Source organism: Chiloscyllium punctatum, chromosome 10 (assembly GCF_047496795.1).
Source record: "Chiloscyllium punctatum isolate Juve2018m chromosome 10, sChiPun1.3, whole genome shotgun sequence".
NCBI lineage: Eukaryota > Metazoa > Chordata > Chondrichthyes > Orectolobiformes > Hemiscylliidae > Chiloscyllium > Chiloscyllium punctatum.
Genome location: NC_092748.1, coordinates 110,568,005 through 110,584,455, shown reverse-complemented (window position 1 = coordinate 110,584,455; position 16,451 = coordinate 110,568,005). Strand labels below are relative to the sequence as shown.

Here is a 16,451-nt window from a genome sequence, read left to right as displayed (position 1 = left end):
AAGTAGTACGGAATAGCTCCGGTCTTATTTCCTCAACGCGAATTCTTTTTTTCCCTCCACTCGCCTTCACCCACGGCGGCTTTCTGGACACATGCGACCACATGGCGGCGCGAGGGCCCAACCGGAAGTCCGCATTTAACCTCTGACCCCGCGGCATCACTTACTCTTTCTTTTCGGGGTGGCTGTTGTAACTGCTGAAAGGTGTCCGCCATGGTGAGTGTAAGCGGATACAATCCATCGCCATCCGCCTCATTGGGGCTGGCGTATCGTTCAGTAAACATCGTGAACCCGTCTGGAAAGGCCCGCTGTAACATTCAGCATGTGTATTGAAACGGAAAGCCTTAAGGATGAAGTAAATAACCTATTTTATTTTTCCTTCCCGGCGTTAAGCTACTGGAGAGTGGCTCATCCAGCCTCATACCCGTGTGTGTTGTGGTGTGCAGCCCTGATGGGTACCGCGCACCAAAAACCTTTCTGAAGCAAGGCGAGGGGAAAGGTGTCTCTGCCTTTTCAGCGAATGGTGTCAGTATATGGGATGGCCACACAACATCAGGACAGTTGGGCATCTTGCCTCCATCCCCACCTCCCCAAGTGTGTGACTTAGTGTTAGAGATGCAAGTCCCATCAAAGTTCAACCAAGGCAGTTATTATCAGAGCAACAGGGACTGGGAAAACACAGCTCTTGCCAAAAGTGCAGTGGGGGTAGTGGAGATTCCTGGCAGGGAAATATGAAAACCGACTGTGCTAAACTGAATTTGTAATGAAACCCTTGTAAACGTCTGAAAGTCTTTTTGCTGCTTAGTTCAACATGTGAATCTTGGTCTGTTACATGGCACCTCATCTCCTGTCAAACTAAGTGTTTTGTAAAGGTTTTCCCCGTACCTTCAGTTTTGGTTATAGTTGATCAAGCCCAGCATCTCTTCTGTGTCATTCACCGGGCTCTCCGATCTGTGCTGCCCCGGCTCAAGAATCGTCCCCAGTTTTGGCTCCACTTTAGGGAGATGAGGTGACTAACCATCGCAGTTTTTGTGACTGGCCTGCAATAGAGACTGGTGCCTCAGCTGCTAGTGTGAGGAAGCTGTGTCCCTTTTTGTTTCAGGCAGTGGAGGCAGAAACACCTCACCTGGACGTGCACCTCTTAAGTGCTGTAACGTTCAGGACTACAGATCAAATGCTTGAAAATGGGACTGGGTTGAGTGGCATAGATGCAGTGGTCCAAGTTGACCCTCTTTGTGCCATAAGTTAGCGGGTGGCACGGTGGTACAGTGGTTAGCACTGCTGCCTCACAGTGCCAGAGACCTGGGTTCAATTCACACCTCAGGTGACTGTGTGGAGTTTGCACGTTCTCCCTTTGTTTGCGTGGGTTTCCTCCGGGTGCTCTGGTTTTCTCCCACAGTCCAAAGATGTGCAGGTCAGGTGAATTGGCCATGCTGAATTGCCTGTAGTGTTAGGTAAGGGGTAAATGTAGGGGTATGGGTGGGTTACGCTTCGGCGGGTCGGTGTGGACTTGTTGGGCCGAAGGGCCTGTTTCCACACTGTAATGTAATGTAATCTAATCTAATCATTTCATCTTTATTTTTTGAAGACTAACTTTCACCTTCTGGTCCACTGTGACATATGGTAGCAAAGCTGTACCCTCCACGCAATATCCTCCCACCTGACAGGTTTGGCAGGTTCCCACTGCACCACTTCCCCCATTTATAAAATCACAACTGACAAAGTGTTCTTTATTCATTTTTCAGATGTCACTGTAGACGTTGTGGTTCAAATGTTCATTTGTTTCTTTTATTCTTGTAGCCATCCCATAAAACATTCAGGATCAAGCGCGTCCTTGCCAAGAAGATGAAGCAAAACCGACCAATTCCACAGTGGATCCGCATGAAAACTGGCAACAAGATCAGGTACTGGTTCAGTGGAGTCTGGGCTCTGCTCGTGCATTGAAATTCCCTTCCTCTCTATTCCTTTCAACTCACGCCTTAAAACTGATTTTGGTCAAGTTTTTCGCTAGCATTCCTTTCTCAGTTCAACAGAGAATCATAAACCAGTTTTCAGTGTGCTACAAGAGATCTTTGTTCATATAATGTTACCCCTAAGTGGTTGAACCATCATTAGCATACCGTCATGGTCAGAGCTATGATTTGCGTGTTAGCTTTTTAAGAAAACATCCACATCTGGGAATCTTGTCTGACCACCCGATCCTCATTGAATCATATCAGGCAGCTTAGGACTGACTTGGTGAAAAGTTTCCAATGTTGAGGCTTTTGCATTGCTTCATGTTGCATGTAAACATGCCTGTCCTGAAAATTCCCACCCTGGTGTATCAGTGGATGCTCATTATTTCTGGTGCACAAAATTAAGTGATGTTCTGGTATAAGCGTACAAAATGCTGAGGGGAGCTGACAGTTTGGATACCGACAGGATGTTTCCCCTTTGAGGAATCCGGTACTGGATGAAGGGCTTTTGTCCGAAACGTCAATTTTACTGTTCCTTGGATGCTGCCTGAACTGCTGTGCTATTCCAGCACCACTAATCCAGAATCTGATTTCCAGCATCTGCAGTCATTGTTTTTACCTGGATGATACAGTTTAAATATTTGGCTGGTCTCCCATTTAGGTCAGATAGGAGGAATTATTTTCTCTTGCAGGATTGTTTGCCTGGGAAACACTTCTCAGAAGTCAATGCAGGTGGCAGAAGCATTGAATTTAGGCACAGCTGACTTGGATGTGTTTTTGATTGGGGAGTCAAGGCTGTGGAGGGCAGACAAGAAAGAGAAGTTAGACGTTGACTAGGTCCGCCACAATCTTGTCGAATGGAGGAACAGGCTTGCGGGACCAAATGGCCCTAAATCCTTTGTTCCGGTATTACAATATCAGAGATCCCATGCACTGCGCACTGTTCTTTCATTGTTTCTGATGCTTGTTCCTGTATTCCTTTGACTTCAATCCCATCTTGAGTAGTAATCTTTAACTGTTGTGAACACTTATTGCTCAAAGATCCATTCCAAGGTCTTCCCATGAGTACGTTACGTTTGCAGATGCCACAAAAATAGGTGGGAAGGCAAGTGGTAAGGCTGACACAAACAATTTGCAGCGGGCTATAGATAGATTAGGCCAGTCAGCAAAACAACTTGTTCGATGGAATATTGTGTGGCAAAATGAGAGATTATGCACTTTCGCAGGGAGAATAATGGAGCTGAACATCATTTAAATTGCAAAAGCCGCGGTACAGAGGAATTTGGGAATCCTTGTGAATGAATCACAAAAAACTAGCGTACAAGTCTACTTATTCTCATTTACATAAATGATTTGGATGCGAGCATAAGAGGTACAGTTAGTAAGTTTGCAGATGACACCAAAATTGGAGGTGTAGTGGACAGCGAAGAGGGTTACCTCAGATTACAACAGGATCTGGACCAGATGGGCCAATGGGCTGAGAAATGACAGATGGAGATTAATTCAGATAAATGCGAGGTGCTGCATTTTGGGAAAGCAAACCTTAGCAGGACTTATACACTTAATGGTCAAGTCCTAGGGAGTGTTGGTGAACAAAGAGACCTTGGAGTGCAGGTTCATCGCTCCTTGAAAGTGGAATCGCAGGTAGATAGGATAGTGAAGAAGGCGTTTGGTATGCTTTCCTTTATTGGTCAGAGTATTGAGTACAGGAGTTGGGAGGTCATGTTGCAGCTGTACAGGGCATTAGTAAGGCCACTGTTGGAATACTGTGTGCAGTTCTGATCTCCTTCCTATCAGAAGTAGTTGTGAAACTTGAAAAGGTTCAGAAAAGGTTTAAAAGGATGTTGCCAGGGTTGGAGGATTTGAGCTATAGGGAGAGGCTGAACAGGCTGGGGCTGTTTTCCCTGGAGTGTCGGAGGCTGAGGAGTGACCTTATAGAGGTTTACAAAATTATGAGGCACATGGATAGGATAAATAGACGAAGTCTTTTCCCTGGGGTTGGGGAGTCGAGAACTAGAGGGCATAGGTTTAGGGTGAGAGGGGAAAGATATAAAAGAGACCTAAGGGGCAAACCTTTCATGCAGAGGGTGATAAGTGTCTGGAATGAGCTGTCAGAGGAAGTGGTGGAGGCTGGTACAATTGCAACATTTAAAAGGCATCTGGATGGGTATATGAATAGGAAGGGCTTGGAGGGATATGGGCCGGGTGCTGGCAGGTGGGACTAGATTGGGTTAGGAAATCTGGTCGGCATGGATGGGCTGGACCGAAGGGTCTGTTTCCATGCTGTACCTCTCTATGACTCTACGTTCAGTGGGTAATGGGAAAGATGAGTGGAAAGTTGGCCTTTATTTCAAAGGAAATGGAGTACAAATTTCTTAAAATTATATAATACGATAATTAGACCACTTTTGGAATACTGTTAAAACATTGATCCCTTATGTAGGGAACCGTCACTGGCATTGGAGGCAGTCCAGAGAAGGTTCATTTGGCTGAGCCTAGGTATGAAGGAATTGTCTCCATAAGGGGAGGTTGAACATGTACTTATTGGACCTTTTAAAATGAATGAGATGCAATCCTATTGAAATGTAGAAGATTAGTGAGTTTTGAGAAGATTTGTAGTTTAGGTTGAGGTTCTGGGTGTAGGTTTGCTCGCTGAGCTGGAAGGTTCATTTTTGGACATTTCATCACTATACCAGGTAGTATCTTCAGTGAGCCTCTGGATGAAGCACTGGTGGTGTAGCCCCTGTTCTATTTATGTTTGGGTTTCCTTGGGTTGACAATGTCATTTCCTGTTCTTTTTTTTCAGGGGATGTTAAATGGGATCTAAGTTAATGTGTTTTTGATAAGAATTCCGGTTGGAATGCTAACCCAAGGAAACCTAAACACACAAATAGAACAGAGGCTACACCACCAGTACTTCATCCAGAGGCTCACTGAAGATGTTACCTGGTATGGTGACGAAATGTCTGAAAACAAATCCTCAAGCTCAGCGAACAAACCTATATCCATGTAGAAGATTCATAGGGGAATTGACAAGGTAGATGTGGAAAAGTTGTTTCTCGTTGTGGGAGAGTATAGGACCTGAGAGCATAATTTCAGAAAAAGGGGTTGCCTTTTTAAGACTGGAGAAGGAATTACTTCTTGGGGTGGTGAAACTGGAATTCTTCACCATAGACAGTTATAGAGGTTCGGTTGTTAATTATATTCACGGCTGAGATAGATTTTTAAACAGTAAGGGAATCAAGGGTTATGAGGAAAGGGCAGGAAAGTAGAGTTCAGGATGATCAGATCAGTTGTGAATGGCAAAGCAGAATCACTGGGCTACATGGCCCACTGCTGCTCCAGTGTCTTATGGTATATCTTTTAATTCCTGTTTGAATTATACATGCAAAGAGCAACAATCTTATTGGTAGGCAGAGCAGGCTCAAGGGGTCAAATGGCATGCTCCTGCTCCCAATTCTTGTGTTTTCAGTATTGATGGCTCTTGTCTGCACAATTGTGTGTACTTGTACATAGATTATCTAAAAACAAAACACTACAGATGCTGAAAATCTGAAACAAGCACAATGCTGGGGAAACTCAGCGAGCCTGGTAGCATCTGGGGAGACAGAAAAACTGAGTTTTCGTTTTAAGTCTGGCAGGACTCTTCATCAGAGGAGGCTGCAAGGAGGAAGAAAAGATGTACTTGCCATAGAGGGAGTGTAGCATAGGTTGAACAGGAAATAGAAATTGTTGGAGAAACTCAGCAGGTCTGGCAACATCTGTGGAGTGAAAGCAGAGTCAACATTTTGAGTCCAGTGACCCCTCAGAACATGAATATTTTATTTTAATGCTTCCTGGATTGGCAGATTTATCATCCAAGATGATATTAGGTCAACTAGGCCTCTATTCACTGGAGTTTAGAAGAATGAGGGGGAATCTCATTGTAACGTATAAAACTGCGATGACGCTGTACAGACTAGTTGCAAAATCGGTGTTATTCTGCTCGGGAAATCTAGAACCAGAGATCACAGCCTCAGGATGAGACCATTTAGGACTGAGGTGAGAACTGTTTTTCCTCCAATGGCGGTGCTCTGTGGGGATTTTCTACTACATAAGGTGGCGGGGGGCCGAGTCACTGAGTTTATTCAGAAAAGAAATAAACTTTGAGGCTAAAGGTGTTAGGGTATTGGGAGAGAGCAGGAGTGTGGTGTTGAGTTGAAGGATCAAATTGAATGGTGGTGGAGGCTTGTTGGGTCAAATTGCTGACTCTTGCTTCTGTTGTCTATGTTTCTATTAAGAGCAGGTTGATGGAGAAGGAGGCTGCAAGGGAAATGGGGCAGTAGGAGGTTGGGAGGGAGGGGAACTTTTTATTGTTTGAACTCTATCCCATTGTTCTAGTCTCTTACTAGGGAAAATATGAATGTATCTGGGTGTCCTTGTAAACCAATCAATGAACATAGGCATGTGCAGTAAACAGTTAGGAGGGTATATTGTATATTGGCCTTCATTGCAAGAGGATTTCAGGTCAAGCATGACATACTGCAGTTTTACGTGGCCTGTTGTATGTGCAGCTTTTGGTCTGCCTGCCTAAGTGAGAATGTACTTACCACAGAAGGAATGCAGAGGAGGTTTGCCAGGCTGATGATGAAAATGTTTTACAAGGAAAGTTTGGCTCACCAGGCCTGTAGTCTCAAGCATTTAGAGGGTGAGAGGGGATCTGATTGAAACATATAAAAATCCAACAGGCTGGACAAACTAGATGTGGGGAAGTAAATGTCTAGTGACATTATCAGTGGACTGTTAACGCAGAGGGGGAACCTGGCTTCAAATCCAACCATGCCAGAGGGTGACATTTAAATTATCAATAAATATCTGAAATTAAGGGTGTAATGATGACCATGAATCCATTGTTGGTTGATGGAAAAACCCACCTGGTTCACTAATGCCCTTTAGGGAAGGGAACTGCCATCCTTACCTGGTCTGCCCTACATGTGACTCCAGACCCACAGCAATGTGGTTGACTTAACTGCCCTCTGGTGGGCAATAAATGCTAGTCGAGTCAGTGATTCCCTCATCCTGTGAATGAATGACAAAAAATTGCAGAAAGGATGTTTTCCCTGTCTAGCAAGTCTGGAACCAAGAAGCAGTCTCTGGACCATTTAGGCTGAGATGAAGGAATCTTTCTTCACTCAGGGTAGTGAAACCTGTAGAATTTTCTACCACAGAAGGCTGTGGGGGCCAAGTCATTGAATCTCTTCAAAGAAGATGCTAAAGGCATCAAGGGGTATGGGCAGAAAGTAATGAAAGAAAATTTGGCATAGAGATAGCAGATCAGCCATTATAGGATTTAATAGCAGAGAAGGCTTGAAGGGCCCACCATCCAGTTTCCATGTTTCTATGAAATAGTGTAGCATCCAAATAAGTTCCTCTCATTCTTCTAATTCCTCAAAAGAGGATCAGTGACTCTGCCCTAGAAGCACGTGATTCTCTGGTCTCTGAGCAAAAGCTGGAGTGACATCATGTTAATGGGTACATTTATTAATTTGATGCTTCCTCTGCTCAATTTAAATCAAATAGAAAATGTGACAATGGGGCTTTAATAATTGCTCTTCAATAGCATAGACTGTGTCATTGTACAGGTGTTCAAATTCTGTACATTATTCCTGGTAATATGGCTTACAATGCTTACAGCTTATGTATACATAGTAGCATAACAGGATGCAGTGGGTTGGGAGCTGCTGAGTCTTACAGCTTGGAAATGGACCCATTGGTCCACCTTGTCCAAATAACCTATTCCCTCTTACCTGTGTTCGCCCATATCCCTCTAACCCTTTCCTATTTATGTACCTATCGAAATGTCTTGTAAATATTGTGACCGTACCTGCATCTACCACTACTTCTGGCAGTCCATTCATGAACCACCCTGTGTGGAAAACATTGCCCCTCAGGTCCCTTTTTAAATCTTCCTCTTCTCACCTTAAATATGTTCCTAGTTTTGAACTTCCCCACCCTAGGAAAAAGACCTCTATTATTCTGCTTATTTATGCCCCTCATGATTTTATAAACCACTCTTACTTCTGCAGGTCTGAAATCATGTAGACCAGACCAAGTAAGGATGGTAGATTAGTGGATTTTCACATTCGTTGATGGTTTAAGATTGGCTTTAAACTTTAGATATATTAATTTTAATTTAAATTTCACCAGCTCTTGTGGTGGGATTTGAATCCATGTCCCTAGTACGTTAACCTGGGCAAACAAGTAGTGAACTGGATACTGACAGTTTTCTCCCCAAAACATGTTAAACCTCCTCTTAGTCTCAGGTAGATCCCAAGTAATTAATCTTCTAGCTGTTGCCTATCTGAATACTTGATGTGGAGAAAGGTTAAGAATCTGCCTAGAAGAGGAAGGTGTTGCAGTGAGGTCTGGCTCCTGGCCAGCAGGAGAGTCTAGAGAGACAACTTGACCATAAAAAAACACAGGAGTAGGCTGTTTTGTCCTTTGAGGAGGAAGTGAACACTGCAGATGCTGGAGATCAGAGCTTAGAAATGTGCTGCTGGAAAAGCGCAGCAGGTCAGGCAGCAAAGGAACAGGCAAAGGGCTTATGTCTGATACGTCGATTCTCCTGTTCCTTTGCTGCCTGACCTGCTGCACTTTTCCAGCAATACACTTTTAAGCTCTGTTTTGTCCTTCGAGCCTGTTCTGCCATTTAATTGGATTGTGGCTGATCCAGCATTGATTCTTGGTCTGTAGTAGGAAAGTGGAACTATCTCCGGCACAGCATACATGAGATCTTTGCCCCCCCACAGCTTTCTCTGGCTAGGAGTTCAAAGGCTCACAAGCCTCTGAGAAAAGAATTTCCACATGTCTTGAATTAGTATCCTTTATTCTGAGACTATGCCTCTGGTGCAAGACTCTACCATGAGGGGAAACATCTCCCAGCATTTACCTTTCAAGCCACTTATGAATCCTAAATGTTTCAGTGAGATCACATCTCATTCTTCTAAATTCCAGAGAGTAGAGTCTGATCCTGTTTACTCTTTGTTCATTAGACAGTCCTTCATTATGGGGGATTATCCTTCAGTGAAATAGCATGTTTTAAATAAGGGGACCAAAACTGCTTAAGGTACTTCAGATGTGGACTCACCAGTACCTTTGACTTTTATACTCTGACGGACCCCACCCCCCCGAAATAACAGCTGAAAGGTTCGTTTTCAGATGTTTCGTCACCATACAAGCTAACATTTTCAGTGAGCCTCTGGAAGTTCAGTGGAGTCTGGAGGCTCACTGAAGAATCGACATTTTGGGCATCCAGAATATCTCAACTCTCACAACCTACCTTTCCATCTATTTTGAGAGATCTGCAAATTTAGCTACAGTACATTCATTTCCTTCCTCCAGATTACTAATATATATTGTAAACAGTGTGGTCCCAGCACAGGTTGCCAACTTGAAAAAGAACCCCTTATCCCTAACTCAGTGCTGGCACTATCTTGATACAAGCTAGAATGGATCTGGATCAAAGTGTCTTACCAAGAGGGCATCAATAGTCCTTGTTTTAATTACAAAAGTGACTTTTTATTTTTGTCACTCTGGATGTTGGAAATTTGAAATGAAAATACTAAATGCTGGTAACATTCAAAAAATAAGCAATGTATGTGGACAGAAATAGCTAATTTTTAATGTCTGTTACCCCATTTCTGATGTAGGGTCTCTGACTGGAAATGTGAAGTGCTTTACTGATGTGAGATTGTTATATCTTACTCTCTTTTCTCCCTTTTGAAAGCAGGTCTGCAATTGCAGTACTTCTCTCAGTGATGTGCTGTCATTTACCCTGCTAAAATCAAAGGCTATTGATGTTCTGTCTGGTCTTGCCTTCTCGTGGTGAGATCTGTAATAACAGCTACATGTCTAGCAAACTGCATTGCATGTAAAATGTTGTTCAGCACAACGAATTAAGTAAAACACTGCTACTAAGAAGCAAATATTTGTTGAAATTTGTTCAATGATTGCTTCTGCTTGCATTTGGAAACTGTTTCTTGTACATTATAGGTACAACTCCAAAAGGAGACACTGGAGAAGAACTAAGCTGGGCCTGTAAAAGAATTCACTGCTGGCGTACAACTATCAACAACTATCTTCCCGATTGCTTTTTCGTACAGAGTCGTGGAAGTATGGATTTGAGCAAAAGTTGACCACACAAATGGCAATTTTTTCCCTGTCTCCTGTTTTCTATTGTGGAAAATAAATATTGAGATTGTTGTCTGGTTGTCATTCACTGCAATTTAACCTGAAGTACATTCATTGGTACGATTTGGCTTCCTTTTGGATTGGAAAAATGCTGAAATCAAATAGATTCCTCGGTGTTTGAAAAGCCAAAGAACTACAGATGCTGAAGATCAGGCGGCATCATGAAGAAAGAATTAACATTTCTGCTCCAAACTGGACCAGAAGTGTTAATATTTCCAGCAATTTCTGACACTCGACTGGAAATGTTTCTCTCCACAGATGCTGCCTAACTGGAGTTTTTCCAGCACTTTGATTTAGATTGTGTTAATGAATTTCAAATTTCTCATGTGTTAGTCTGTGAGCATACTATGACATTGTCCAACTCTTTCTTTCTCAGCTCATTTACTGCTGAAACACTGCTATGCCTTTTGTTACTGCTAGACTTGTCTAGTCCAACAGAATAGCTCCTTTTGTACTATCTAGGTATGGATCCAAAAATTCCCTCAGTCCTTGTGCTTGGTTTGTCTACTACCCATGACCCTGACCCCCCCCACCCCTCACCTGCAGTGGTTCCTGCCTAACAAACTTTGCTTTTAAAATACTCATCCTCTTATTCCCACCCCCAAGACATTCTCCCTCATGATTAAGCATCTGATATTCATCACCACGCCCTTAATAGCAGCATCATTGAGCTGTTAAGTTGTATTACAATTTCATGTATGGTGATGAAATGCAGTGGAAACCATATTTAAATGTGCACCATCTACAAGGTGTTAACAGTATGATAGAATTAGGTATGAATATTGCCTAAGCAGCAATGTTCAGATTCTGAGATTGATTCCAGTGTTAGATGTTATATCCTTAGTCTCTTACAAAATGTTCTACAGTGCAGTTAAAATAGTTTTAAATGTTTTGTGGAACATGGTACTGTATCATGGCTAACTGGGACAGTACACTAGCTACACTATTCCTACAGTTGTCACAAATTTAAAAGAAAGATTTGGTTGAATTATCCAAAATCCCCAATTTACCTGACTAATAAACTCATTAAACCATTCACCAAGTTTCTGCACTCAAGTATTACAAGCAAATTGTCTTTTAACCAATGGTAGAGAAAGGGCAGTGGGAAACTGTAGTTTTTAGTCCTCTAGTACCTCCACATTTGAGACAGTTATTTTGAATACTTTTTGCATACTAGCTGGTTCTCTAATACCTTGACCTCACATGAGCCATGCTGAGTTGGTCAGTAGCCATCAGAAGGCCAAGCAGTTCTCCTTTCATTCAAAACCCATTGGCTAAATGGTGTTGATTCATTCAGGAAAAAAGCATCATTGCAGACAACTCAATATTCTCTGATAAACATTTTTAAAACTGCAGCCATGTCAGCCCAGTTTCTTTTTTTAAAAAAAAATCCACTGTCTAAAAGTAAAAAGATGTGAACAACTGGCTGCTGCAAAGATCACAAGATGATCCCAGGGACAACACTAATGACTAAATAATCTTTAGTAATAGTGGTTGTGGGATAAATACTGGGCAAGCACAGTTTGGGATGGTTGTGGTGGGAATTTGCCTTGCACTTGCTATGTGAGTCTTTTCGACCCAGCTGAATAGGATTAGATAATACCTTATTCAAAATTAAGATTGGGAGGAAAATAAGACACTGAAAATCTAAAACATACAAATTTTAAACAAAAATTAATTCCTTTATTACTTGAAAGTCCCAGAAGGCAATGAAGCCTAGTAAATTCAGTACAAGCAAACTGTGTTTCATTCTTGCTGACATCTTGCATCTCTATATATTACAGCACTCAATGGAGAAAGAATAAAATTAAAAAAGGTTCTCAGACAGATGCAAAATAAAAACAACTTGAAGGAAAAGATTAATCCTACACTCCCAATTACAATGATCGAGCATCACACACAAAAGCAAGTAGAGTGGGGAAACCAGTCAAAACTGCTACCCAGTGATTATTTTTCATTATGGGAGGAATAAAGTAAAGTACAACTATAAACAATCTGTTCAACATATAGTATGATAGAATTTATTCAGGGGTCAGTAGGGAAAGGAAGAAATTGGTTTCCATCTTATTGTGCTGATTAAGTACAAGTAATTTATATAAATAAAATCAAATTAAAATAAAAGGGAGCAAAGATTTAACAGCAAAATAAAATGACTTAATATCTCTTTCCTTCAAGCCTGTTCTTGCTACTGAGCTACAGCCTTGTCTTGATAACAAAAAACCCAGAAAATCTCCAGTACCTTGAGGACTAAGTAATTATTCGGGCTATCAAAACAGCCACCTCACATGAGCTCTACCTACATTCTACAAAGTGGTAGGAGCACTGAAGTTCTTAAATTTAGGAAATGCTTGATAAATTAGATTATAGAATAGGCGTTTCTTCTGGGCAAGTCCACATATACAAGACAGTCACTAATTAGGAGAGTGCAACAGAAACATCTCCCAGAAGTCCAAGAGTGAATTTAAGGCAAAATTGGATAATCAGGGAGAAAAGGACAAGGAGATAATAAAAGGAGGCCTGCAGAGTTTTAAGTGCTAACAACGATCAATCGGGTTACATGGTCTGTTGCAGTGTTGTAAATTCTATATAAACAAAACAAAGTGGCAAGAAAATGCCAAAGCTAAATGAAATTAAAGTGCCTCATGAAGAGCAGATTGTACATGAGTCTGATGGGTTCCAGCCAGAATGGAACTGCACAAACAACTGCTCTGCAGACCACACAGAATCAGCCTCACAACGGAGTTGGTCATTCCCTGGATAGATCACAAATACATGGCTGGCAGCCTTAGCTGAGAAAGAGAGAGAAAAACTGCAATGGTTAAAAGCAGAAACATTATAGAATGGGTTTATGTGAGGGACAACTTACTGAAGATTCAGTGGCCAAATCAGAAGGCAAAAAAAAGAGGTTCATGAATAGATTTGTAATTGAACATAAATGTCTTGTTTTTAGTTTTGGGTGGGTAAAGCAGAATATCTGGTTAAAAATCGGTACTAAAAATGGTTTGGACACAGACATTGGCTAGTCTTTATCTAGCTTTACCTGATCTGCATACAACACTGTCAAGACCTACAGTTGCACACAGATCCAGTTAAAGAGAAAAACACTTTCAACATCGAGAAGGAAGAGCATTACAAATGCAGCATGTCTTCATCGTTAACAATCATTCACTCCTCTCCCTGCCACTCTCCCAATACTTCCATTAATGCAGTAATCAATTGTAGTTGATCGCATCCAGTTCTGTCTGTTTAGTGGATAATAGCTACTTGATTAATTTGTATTACATCTTATACTAATTTGGTGTGGAATTAGTCATTAAAACTTTAAAACTCAAATTGATCTATATTTCTTTTTGTAAATCATCAGATATCCAAAGTCCCAAGAGCAAGGACATCAGATTGTAAACAAAAATTCTGCATTTTAGCTAGTACTACTTCAAAACATTTATTCATTAAAAAATAAGTCAAAATGTGGCAAGGAGACAGGATGTGGGATAAAGGGTATGGGATCTGTGTTATTACAATCCCTCAATGTGAAGACAGGATACATTCTTCAGGGTGCTAAAAAGATACGAGCACTGCACTGCACTCCCTTGGTGATCGTTCTAAAGACTAAAGTTTATAATCTCAAACTCCAACCCCCGCACTAATAACGCTACCCCTCACTGCAAAGATTCAGCAAGTGTTAATGAGTGACATGCAAATTCAGGGGGGGGGGTCAGGAGTTAACAAATACAGAATTAAAACAATTCCAATATAACTTTGATCATCAGTAAACATGGAGATGTGAAAATGGGGAAAACAAAAGGAATGTGGACGGTTCTCTTGAAGTTTTAGTGTCAGGGGAGAATTATCCCAGAACTGATCAATTCCAGAAGGTGGATTGTGCAAGAGTTTGTCAGGTTTGAGAAAGTGTGTGGGCAACATTCAACAGGTTTTTGTTGATAAGAAAAGTGCAACTTGTCGATCACTGCCAGTCGAGAAACAAACTATAGAATCACTTATGCTGCCACGATACTTGAAAATGGAAAAAAAAGCACAGCAATCTGGATCACTGTATGAGTGCAACAAATGAAGGATGTAAATTGGTTCCAAGTCAGACATAACTAAATTAGCATTGCCTACACTAATGGAGGATGAATTCGACAGGTCAAAAGAAAAAATACAGAAACTAGGACTGATAGCTCAGTTGGTAAAGCCAGTGTTCTGGAGCCTTACAGAGCTCAATACTCTATATACTCACCACAGTGTCAAATGATCCCCTAGATTGGTTTCCGCACTGAATTCTCTAATAAGCACCTCACATCATTTTGATTTACTCATTTCCTTCAAACAAACCAGGCTGAACTGATTATTTCAAAGCCTCTGGTGTTGCTTTCAGGTACCTTTTCAATCTCAATTCATTCACAGAAGGCCCTGCCACGATCAATCATGTTCCAAACACCTTCATTTGGTTTTCTGATCATCTTGAGGAGTGAGAGTAAAACTATGGGTGAACCATAAGGGCATAGCCAAAACTGGAAACCTGAAGACCAGGATAAACTAGAGCCTTGCCCTGGTCATATCCTTCAGCAGGTTTGGGCAGTGATACACATTTCTGACAAGTGCAGTCTCTTCATGTGGACACCTGGACTAGGTTCCAAAACAAAATGCCACATCATTCCTAGCTCTGGTTTGAGGCAGGCATTGAAACAACGAGCATTTATACAAATTCCTCCGGGTAGCCCTGCAAGATCGTGCATTTTCTTTTTACTTGAACCTGGCCATTTCCATCACCCAAGAGTGCTGCAGCCAATAGCAGCCTCTCTCCAGTTGAGTTCAGATTACCAAGAAAACTTTGCGCTTACCCTCATCTGGTTCAGAGACCACAGCAGGACTGCACAAGGGTAGTTTGGGACTGTGATCTTTTGCAGTTCTTATATTGCCACTGAGGCTATGGGGAAATAAGAATCAATTACAGAGGGCATAGTGCTTCCACAATTTACAGCAAATGGCAACTAACCAGAGCTGCCAATCGTGTGAATTGCAGAGGGAGTAAGACCACCGTGCAATCACATTAAACAATATGTAGAATGGAGAATTACATCGAAAGATTACAAAAAAATTAGTACTACTTTTCATTAAAGAGGGAGGCAGAAACATTACTGCCTACAGTAAATGCCCAATATAGGGGATCCCTACTTCCTGGTATTGTAGCCCCATTGTGTGGCAAAATCTCAGCAGGGCAGTATCTAGCACAATAACACGGAAACCAGGTCACCTGCTGAAAGGCTCACATGAGCTGCACTTCTCTTAAAGCAGAGGCTGCTGAAAATAGTTAGAGTGGTGCTGAGGAATATGCTGGGCTTGGGAGACCATGGGGTAGCCAGCAGCAGGAGGTCCACTGACAGTAGTGTTCTGATAGGCGGACATGTCGTTATTCAGTCCTGCTTGCGCTGTGTAGGGAGCAGCTGGTCCAGTCGTCACCTGAAGGCTTGCTGCTTGGGTCATGTAGGCTTGTGGCGGTCCGGTGCTGTTTAACAAAATTAGAAAGAAACATCTTTTCAGAAAGACAGTTGACTTCAAGTAAATGGGGCACAGTTAGTCACGGGCTTTTGCCTGAAACATCGATTTTCCTGCTCCTCGGATGCTGCCTGAACTGCTGTGTTTTTCCAGCATCACTCTAATCTAGAATCTGGTTTCCAGCATCTGCAGCCCTTGTTTTTACAGTCAGTCACTCAGACCTATTCATGAGGGCATACGGTGCAAAAGAAGGTTACGTTTCGTTTAACTGATGGATTGTATTAGGTTCTTCCTTATTTATCCTTTACATTAGGGAGAGGTTTTATTCTTTCACAGGATATGGGTGTCGCTGGCTGGATCAGCATTTGTTGCCTAATTGCCCTGGAGAAGACAGTAGTGAGCTACCTTCTTGAACTGCTGCAGTTCATCAGGGCATCCCAGTTCAGGAAGGCAACAACTCATTAGAGATACTACAGAAAAGATTCTCAAGAATGATTCCAGGGATAACGACTCAGTTACGGAAGTAGGTTGGGGAAACTTGGATGTTTTTTCCCCATGGAGAAGAGAAAGGGAGAAGTGATATCATAGAGGAATCAAAATCACGAGTGTATCTGGACAAGAGTAGACAGTGAGAAACGTCCGATTGGCGAGAGGATCGAAAACAAGAGGGCACAGATTGAAGGTAAAATTAGCAAAAAAAAAAAACCACTGCAGAGTTAAGGAACGAGTGGTTAGGAATCAGAAAGCATTGTGTGTGTTGAAGAGGCAGTT

The 16,451-nt window shown here is 42.0% G+C and overlaps 2 protein-coding genes across 3 annotated transcripts in view; one reads left to right on the top strand and one right to left on the bottom strand.

Moving 5' to 3' along the window:
* The first annotated feature begins 69 nt into the window (after positions 1–69).
* rpl39 (ribosomal protein L39) lies at positions 70–10,193 on the top strand. Of its 2 annotated transcripts, none has more exons than XM_072579935.1 (3): positions 70–213; positions 1,798–1,901; positions 9,984–10,193. In XM_072579935.1, exons 1-3 carry the CDS (start codon positions 211–213, stop codon positions 10,030–10,032), a joined length of 156 nt encoding a protein of 51 aa, XP_072436036.1. In that variant the 5' UTR covers positions 70–210; the 3' UTR covers positions 10,033–10,193. The 2 variants fall into 2 exon arrangements, with proteins under 2 accessions (XP_072436036.1, XP_072436035.1); XM_072579934.1 differs by lacking the exon at positions 70–213 and adding an exon at positions 238–352.
* A 1,649-nt stretch (positions 10,194–11,842) lies between these two features.
* The window catches only part of stam2 (signal transducing adaptor molecule (SH3 domain and ITAM motif) 2), a 98,456-nt gene continuing 93,847 nt past the window's right edge, over positions 11,843–16,451 (bottom strand). The window contains exon 14 of the mRNA XM_072579932.1: positions 11,843–15,690. Coding sequence (XP_072436033.1) covers positions 15,471–15,690 — 220 coding nt within the window. The 3' untranslated portion in view covers positions 11,843–15,470. The remainder of the gene's footprint in view (positions 15,691–16,451) is intronic.

What these genes read in the sequence shown, in the direction of transcription:
- rpl39 (XM_072579934.1), top strand. Translation starts at nt 320, where the DNA reads ATGTGTATTGAAACGGAAAGCCTTAAGGATGAA. An exon ending in CGGAAAGCCTTAAGGATGAA is followed by an intron (nt 353 to 1,797) that starts GTAAATAACCTA and finishes TTATTCTTGTAG; the next exon opens with CCATCCCATAAAACATTCAG. An exon ending in AAAACTGGCAACAAGATCAG is followed by an intron (nt 1,902 to 9,983) that starts GTACTGGTTCAG and finishes TGTACATTATAG; the next exon opens with GTACAACTCCAAAAGGAGAC.